Below are 9,315 nucleotides of genomic sequence, written 5' to 3' on the forward strand. Positions count from 1 at the left end.
TTGGAAATCCCTGTTTCTTGCAGCAGAAGGATATGGTGCTCAATGACAGCCAAGAGCAAAGTAGAGTGAAGCGCATCCCATGGAGGCATTCTGCTAAAAGTCTGAGATCAAGACCATTGAGGCAACTGAATTCATTGAAGACCATAGTATCCTCACATCTAATCATTCTCATTGATTCCCAATTTTCTTCATTTTTAAATCTATTCTGACTCATTAGCTTCATATACAGTAGCATATAGAGACACTTACACACCTCAACTCAACTCTTATTCTTATTCATAGAGTCGTACAGCATGGAAACAAGCCCTTTGTTACAACCTGCCCACGCCAACCAACATGCCACATCTACACTAGTGCCACCTGCCTGCGTTTGGTCTATATCCCTCTAAACCTATCCTGTCTATGTGCCTGTCTAAATGTTTCTTAAATGTTGTGATAGTACCTGTCTCAACCACCTCCTCCGGCAGCTTATTCCATACCATCCTTTGTGTAAAAAATCTTTCCCCCTCACTTTAAACGTTTGTAGTCTGTTTCTCTATTCACCCATTCGGGGTAAAAGACTGTGAATTTACCTTATCTATTCCTCTCATGAATTTGTGCCCCTCTATAAGATCACCCTTCATCCTCCTGCACTCCAAGCAATAATGTCCTAGCTTGCTCAACCTCTCCCTATAGCTCAGGCCCATCGAGTCCTCGCAACATCCTTATAAATCTCTGCACCCTTTCCATCTTAACAACATCTTTCCCATAACAGGGTGACCAAAACTGAACATAATATTCTAAATGTGGCCTCACCATTGGCTTGTACATCTGTTACATGACCTCTCAATGTCTATACTCAAAACACTGACTGATGAAGGCTAATGTGTTGAAAGCCTTCTTGACCACCCTATCCACTTGTTACGCCAGTTTCAAGAAACCATGTACCTGCACTCCTAGATCCTTCTGCGCTACAAAACTTCCCAGACCCCTGGCATTCATCGTGTAGGTCCTGTTTTGACTTCACAAAATGCAACACCTCGCACTTCTCTGTATTAAACTTCATTAACCATTCTTAAGCCCTCCTGTCCAACCCATCAAGATCCCGCTGCAATTTTTGACAGCCATCTAAGCTATCTACAAAATCCACTCACTTTAGTGTCATGTGCAAACTTACTAATCATGCCTTGTACATTTTCATCCAATTCATTGATATAGATGACAAACAGCAATGGTCCCAGCACCAAACTCTGAGGCACACCACTAGTCACAGGCATCGAGTCCGAAAAACACTATTTCACCATCAGCCTCTGCTTCCGTCTAAGAACCCAATTTTCTATCCAGTCAGCTGGCTCTCCTTGGATCCCAGGTGATCTAACTTTCCAGAGCAGCACGTGGAATATTGTCAAGTGCTTTCCTAAAATCCATATATGCAATGTCTATATCTCTGCCAGTATATAATTGGGAGATTATGTTACAAATGTACCACACATTGGTGAGACTACATTTAGAGTACCTGGAAACTACGGGGAGGCCTCCATTGTGTCCGGAAACGTGGCCGACGGGCAGGACTTCAGGTCAGACAGAAGCGCAGGGGACTTTGACCCCCCTCTCCCTACCATCCTCCTGGCCAATGCACATTTCCTTGAAAATAAAGTGGAGGATTTAAGAGCAAGGCTGCTTTACCAAAGGGAGCTGAGGGAATGTTCTGTTTCACAGAGACATGGCTCACCCCCAGCTCCCCAGACTCAGCAGCCCAGCCTGAAGGTTTCTCCATCCATCGCATGGACCGTACACTGGCATCTGGGAAAGGGAGATGAGGGGGCGTCTGCATCGCAGTCAACTCTGCGTGGTGCTCAGACGTGGCAGTCCTGTCCAACTTCTGCTCTCCACACCTGGAACACCTGGCTGTGAAGTGCCGTCCCTTCTACCTACCGAGGGAATTCACCTCCATCATCCTGACCGGGGTCTACATCCCTCTCCAGGCAGATGTCCACTTGGCACTGGGGGAGCTGCACACCATGGTCAACAAGCACCAGACGGCTTACCCCGAGGCATTTACCATCACAGCCGGGGATTTCAACAAAGCTAACCTTAAGAAATCACTCCCTAACTTCCACCAACATGTCTCCTGCAGCACCAGAGGACCAAACACCCTCGACCACTGATACACGGCCATCAAGGATGCCTATCGCTCTATCCCTTGCCCTCACTTCGGTAAATCCGACCATACTGCGGTGCTGCTTCTTCCTGCCTATAGGCAGCAATTGAAGAGCGCACCCCAGAGGTGAGGACTGTAGAGAGCTGGTCGGGGGGAGGGGAGGGGGGCAGAGGAACAACTCCAGGACTGTTTGGAGTCTGTAGACTGGGCAATGCTCAGGGACTCAGCAACGGACCTGAATGAATACACCACAGTCCCTACAGACTTCATAAAGAAATATGTAGAGAACTGCATCCCAACAAAAACCTTCCGAGTGTTTCCTAAGAAGCCTTGGATGAACCATGAGATCCACTTTCTTCTGAAGACCAGGTCCAGGGCATTCAGGTCTGGAGATACAGAGGTCTACAAGAAGTTCAGATACGACCTTATTAAGGCCATCAAAAAGGCCAAAGGGGACCTGTTCCAAGCCTGAGGATGAGATGGATGTTCGGCAACTGTGGCGGGGCTTGAATGCAATCACCTCCTACAAGGCGAAATCAGGAGGCAGCTCAAATGTCAGCGAAGCACCACTCCCTGACGAACTTAATGCGTTTTATGCACGCTTTGATAGGGAGAACACTGATGTGCCTTCCCAAGCCCCCATTCGCCGTGATGGTATTTCGGTCACAGTCACAGAAGGTCCTTCAGAAGGGTGAACCCTCGGAAAGCGCCTGGACCTGATGGTATACCCAGGCATGTTTTAAATACCTGTGCTGGAGTTTTTACGGACATTTTCAACCTCCCACTTCTGAGGTCTGAGGTTCCCACCTGCTTTAAAAGGGCATCAATAATACCGGTGCCCAAGAAGAGCAAGGTGACTTGCCTCAATGACTATCGACCAGTGCCACTAACATCTGTGGTGATGAAATGCTTTGAGAGGCTGATCATGGCGCAAATCAACTAATTCCTCGACAAAAACCTGTACCCACTGCAGTTCACTTACCACCACAATAGATCAACGGTGGATGCGATCTCACTGGCTCTCCAATCCGTTCTGGACCACTTGGACAACAATAACTCATATGTCAGGCTGTTATTCATTGACTACAGCTCGGCATTTAATACCATCATCCCCTCCAAGCTGGTACCAAGCTCTCAGATCTGGGTCTCTGCGCATACCTCTGCAATTGGATACTCGACTTCCTTATTCACAGACCACAGTCTGTCCGTATTGATGGAAATGTGTCATTCTCGATAACAATCAGCGCGGGAGCACCTCAAGGCTGCGTGCTCAGCCCCCTGCTGTACTCACTCTATACTCATGACTGCGTAGCCGGACATAGTGTGAACACCATCATCAAGTTCGCCAACGACACCATTGTTGTGGGACGTATCACTGATGGGGACGAGTCAGAGTATAGCAGTGAGATCAACCGATTGACCAAATGGTGCCAGCACAATAACCTGGCTCTCAACACCAGCAAAACCAAAGAACTGATTGTGGACTTTGGAACTTCAAATTCCTGGCGTGCATATTTCCTAAGATCTCTCCTGGTCTCAGAACACTGATACAATTATAAAGAAAGCACATCAGCGCCTCTACTTCCTGAGTAGATTACGGAGAGTCAGTATGTCAAGGAGGACTCTCTCGAACTTCCAAAGGTGCACAGTAGAGAGCATGCTGTTGCATCGTGGCTTGGTTCGGCAACTTGAGTGTCCACGAGCGGAAAAGGCGGCAAAATGTTGTAAACACTGCCCAGTCCATCATCGGCTCTGACCTCCCTAGCATCGAGGGGATCTATCACAGTCGCTGCCTCAAAAAGGCTGACAGCATTATCCTGGCCACACACTCATCTCTCCACTGCCATCAGGTAAAAGGTATAGGAGCCTGAAATCTGCAACATACAGGTTCTGGAACAGCGCCTTCCCCACAGCCATCAGACTATTAAACACAACTTCAAGTAAACTCTGAACTATAACAGCCTATTGCACTTTATCTGTTATTTATGTGTGTGTGTATATATATATGATCTGTATTTATGCCTACAATATTTTGTTGTGCTGCAGTAAGCAAGAATGTCATTGTCCTATCTGGAACACATAACAATAAACTCTCTTGACTTGACTTGAGATTATTGTGTTCACTTTTATTCACCCCACTATAGGAAAAATGTTCTTAAGCTGGAAAGGGTGAAGAGAGATTTACGAGGATGGTGCCAGGACTTGAAGGTCCTGGGCTATAAGGTGTGGTTGAGCGGGCTACAACATTATTCCTCATTCTCGTCAAGTGCCCGATACCTCTATCGTGAGATGTATAGACAATTGCTTTAACTTTGGGGGTTCACATGCTGCTGTTCGTGACCATTGCCCTGCATATATGGAAAATTATGGCATTTTGCAACAAAGTAAATCATTTCTTCAAATGCTGTCGTTCACGTAGCAACAGAGTTCAAACAAGACAATCTGTTAATTCACTTGGCCGTGAGAACTCGCTCTCAGAATGCTCTCAACCAGCTCCCACGGATTTGCTGGCTGCTGGCGAAGGTCTTTTTCAGGATCCCATTTGCAGGAGGTCCAGTGCACCCTAACGGTCAAGTTGAGTTACGCTGCTTGTGTCCACAACCTGAGTTTCTATGTGGTTCGTGAAAATGTGCCGTCTCTACTGGGTGTCAACGCATGTCAAGACATGGGTCTTGTCTCTTTCAGTCTTGTCATCTGACTACAGCCTGTGACTTTAGCCATCAAATCCTGACACAATACCAGATTTTGTTTGCCGATAAGCTGGGCCGGTTGCCTGTCAGGTACACGATCACCATTGACCCTGAGGTATTTCCAGTTGTTTGTCCAGCTCATAAGATTCCCCATGCTATGCGAGACCGCGTTCAAAGTGAACTCAACAGAATGGTGTCTCTAGGTGTGATTGCTCCCGTTGCTGACCCCTCGGATTGGATCTCCACCGTGGTCATGGCAACGAAGAAGAAGAAAGACGAAATACGGATTTGTATCAATCCCAAGGACTTAAACACGGCAATTAAATGACCTCTATCCCATGCGCACTGTGGACGAGATCGCAGCGCAGATGGCAAAGGCAACTGTATTCACAGTACTAGATGCCAAGAGTTAATTCTGGCAGATTTCATTGGAACACAACTCCTCCAAGTTAACCACTTTCAGCACTCCGTTCGGGCGTTACAGATTTCTTCACATGCCTTTTGGAATAAGCTCTGCTAGTGAAGTATTTCAACAAGGTATGGAGCAGTTGTTTGCAGGCTACCCATGCTCCATTGTAGTGGATGACATCCTCGTTGCGTGACGAACTGTCGAAGAAGACGATGCTAATCTGACGAAGGTCCTGGATCGCGCCAAGGCCAACAAACTCAAGTGATCCCTCAAAAATGCAAATTCAGGGTAAGTGAGGTGAAATACATAAGCCATGTGTTTACTAAAGACGGCCTAAAAACTGATCCGACGAAAACCAGTGCTATCAACGAGCTCCCAGCGCCCACAGACGTGCTAAGTTTGCAGAGATTCCTTGGCATTGTTAACTACTTGAGCAAATTCATTCCGGATTTTAGCGAAATATCAGCCCCGTTGCGCCAGCTTACACACAAAGACACTTGCTTGGACCTGGCACGAGCAACAGCAGAAGGTGTTCAACACTAAGCAGCAGATGACTTGTGCTCCTACTCTCGCTTACTTTGAACCTAATTGACCGGTCACACTGACTTGTGACGCTTCACAACACAGACTAGGTGCAGCATGTCTTCAAAATGACTGTAGCGGCAATAAGCCTGTTGCCTATGCCTCGCGCACTATGACTGACACAGAACAACGATATGCCCAAATTGAGAAAGAGCTGTTGGCGGTTGTTTTCGCCTGCAAGAAATTTGACGACTTTATCTTTGGACATACGGTCACGACTGAAATTGACCACCAACCTCTGATCAACATCTTTAACAAACCGATTCATGCCTCTCCAGCGCGCCTACAGCGGATGTTGCTGCAGCTTCAAAAATATGACATTGTTCTGATCTACAAACGTGGTAAGGATATGCATCTGGCTGACACTCTCTCTCGTGCATCCCGGAAGACCTGCGAGGGTCCGCCCTCGCCGGATGATGACTTTGTCGTAATGTCCGTGTCTTTTATTCCATCGTCCTGTATGGAGGACTTGGTTGCCCACACTGCTGCTGACAGTACTCTACGGTCGCTTGCCTCCGCCAGACAAACACTGCAACGTTCCACTGCCAGTCGGGCCTTTCTTTGCCGTCCGAGATGAGCTAGTGCTGCAGGATGGCATCATTTTAAAAGGACACTAGGCTGTGGTCCCTGCTTCGCTGCTCAGCAAGTATTTTAACGGTGTCCACGCAGGGCACGCAGATGCTGAAGCTATTATCCTACGGGCAAGAAACATGGTTTACTGGCCTGGCATGGCCGAATACATCACTGCGAATGTGGCATCCTGTGCAGTGTGCAACAGCTTTGCACCTCACCAACAAAAGCAACCACTTCTTTCACATCCGGATCCTGCACTCCCGTGGTCTACAGTCGCATCTGACATATTTGAGTGACATGGCAAGCAGTACCTGGTACTCGTCGATTTGTATTCAGGATGGTTTGACATTGATTTTCTTAGCAGCCCCACTTTTAGCGGGGTGGTTTTGAAGCTTGCTCGCCATTTTTCAGTCCACGGAGCTCTGGGCATACTGTTATCTGATAACGGCAGTCAATTTACCAGCCAACACTTCAAGGAATTTGCTGCACGCTGGAATTTACGCCACATTACCAGCAGCCCTGAATATCCACAGTCGAATGGACTAGCTGAGCGGGCTGTCAAGAGTGCCAAACAGCTCATGGAATGTTCGTACAGAGCTAATTCCGACGAGTTCTTGGATCTACTCAATTTACGCAACATCTGCCGCGACCCCATTTTGGATTCACCTGCTCAACGTTTATTGTCGAGGCAGACCCGAGCCACGGTGCCTGTGGCGGATCAGGCATTGATCCCACAGGTGGTTCCACCATCGGAAGTCCAGTCCAGTTTACAACAAAAGCGTGACATTCAAAAACAATGGTATGACAAGACAAGTAGACCACTGCCACCATTAACCATGGGGCAGGTGGTTCGTTTGCAGACTGAAAAAGGCCATGACCGTATTGGTGTAATATCAGGAACTGCTTCTGAGCCACGCTCATATCTGGTCAGTGCCGATGGGGCATCTACAGGCGTAACAGACAACATATGCTGCCTGTGAACGAGCCAGTTTCACCTCCGTATTATCTAGACCGTACAAGTGTACTTCAGTCCGTGTCCAGCGGCATTAATCCGCCTACACCAGTGCAACAACCCACTTCTGGAGCGGCTGCTTTGCCAGTGGCGACGCCCCCTCCGCCTGCACCACAGTCTCCTGTTTCCTCACCGGGAATGCTGGTTCAGTCTCCCTCACCTGTGAAGCCACCCACTCTGTCCCCGGTGGGGAAAAACGGAGATGGTCTCTATCGCACACGTGCTGGTCGTGTTTGCAATCCCACCGTGAAGTACCCGGGCTATGTTTGACTTTCCTCCAGTTTATTATCAGTTGCTATGCATGCCTTATTTAGTCAATGGTTTTGTACTGGTGTTTATTTCTTTAAGAGGGAGGATGTAGATCAGTGTCACTCATGTTATGAGTCATACTTTGCAGCTACGCCCACTAGTTTGACAGAAAGCTTCCCTGCCTTGCTCTCTCACTTTTAGAGTAACGTGCTAATATGAAGTTACCTATGCTGTTACGTTAATAAAGTCTTTGGATCTTAATCACGGTGTGAGACTTTGGTTATTCCAACAGTAGAAGCTCAACATGTTGTCAGTACAATTAAACATTCTTGACTGGGACCATATGAAGTTGGAGCAAAACATCTCTATTCTTGTTCTTGTTCTCAAAATCTCTTGCAATAAAGTTCAAGTGCAATAATGTTTTACAACTTATTTTGGTTAATTCAAGTCTGTGGACAAAACTAAGAATACATAAACTATCCAGCCCTCACCAGGAATTGCTGAAGGACGGTATCCCGCGCGCAACCGTGGCCTCTCCCCACATAAAAACACAAAAAAAAAAAAAAACACAAAAAAATTTTATCTTATCTGAAGCCTCCCCTCCGTGTTCATCGATTGCTAAATGTAATTAATCACTTTGTTAATTTTTTTTTCAGGGGTGGCAGGAACTGTTTACTTCCTTGCTGACTTGTTGCAACCTACCAAGGCGAAGTTCCCAGCATTTGAAGTATAATTCAAACATCGCATCAATGTACGGCGTTGGATGTGATGTATTGTTTTCTTTTGCACGTTGCATGTTTCTGTTTAGAATTTTGGATGTCAAACATAGTGCTGATGGTGAGATTTGCTTAACCTAGCAGTCCTACTCTGCTTAACTCCAATGTAGCTTAAGTTTAAAAAAATCACTTTCTGGAATACAATATCTTGGATTTACTGTATTGGGTGATACATGATAAAACTAGGAAAATGCTATTGTTCTGAAACAAAATGATTTGCCAGTGACAGATGCCATAAGCTCTCAAATGTTTAGGATGATTTCACCATATTATAACAGTTCTGACAGTGCTGCACATAAAATAATTTGCAGTGCCAGTGTACAATTTATTTTCTATGTTTAAGAAATGTTTTTGTTACCATTTATTATGTTTGTCCTATCGGACGGCATTAAAGTTATTTTGAAAATCAGTCGTCTCCTAAGGCAAGTTATTATAGGGTCACGTCAGATTGATAATTTATTCTTAAAATGCTGGCTAAACAAGATATGGAAAAGAGATAATTTAAAATATAACACATCATTCAATTGCCTACATAAAATACATATTCAGAGATTGTACTAATCTTTAGTTTTATCTCAAAACTAGTATTGCAAAATGGGCAATGACATAAAACTATTATAATTATTGCTATGGTTTGTCCTGCACTTTGCATAATAAATATATAAAGTGTCATTCTATAAATATAATTGTTCAACTTTGCTTCCTGTTGCTGCCATTAATGTTAATATTTTGCATTATTCTGGAAAGTTTATAATTTAAAGTTGAGTAAACTTAAATAGTACTCATACACTATATAGAAATATATGATATAGAAATGTATTTGTTTGACATTCTGTGCAAAGTAGTATAACATTTATATTAAAATATTTGACTTAAGAGGGAAT

The 9,315-nt window shown here is 45.4% G+C and overlaps 1 protein-coding gene across 1 annotated transcript in view; it reads left to right on the forward strand.

Annotated features, from left to right (window-relative positions):
• The window catches only part of lancl1 (LanC antibiotic synthetase component C-like 1 (bacterial)), a 44,968-nt gene extending 36,128 nt beyond the window's left edge, over nt 1-8,840 (forward strand). Inside the window, exon 9 of the mRNA XM_055638180.1 lies at nt 8,312-8,840. Coding sequence (XP_055494155.1) covers nt 8,312-8,388 — 77 coding nt within the window. The 3' untranslated portion in view covers nt 8,389-8,840. The remainder of the gene's footprint in view (nt 1-8,311) is intronic.
• Nucleotides 8,841-9,315: the final 475 nt, after the last annotated feature.

The sequence above is a fragment of the Leucoraja erinacea genome, chromosome 7 (genome assembly GCF_028641065.1).
Source record: "Leucoraja erinacea ecotype New England chromosome 7, Leri_hhj_1, whole genome shotgun sequence".
In the NCBI taxonomy this organism is placed as follows: domain Eukaryota; kingdom Metazoa; phylum Chordata; class Chondrichthyes; order Rajiformes; family Rajidae; genus Leucoraja; species Leucoraja erinaceus.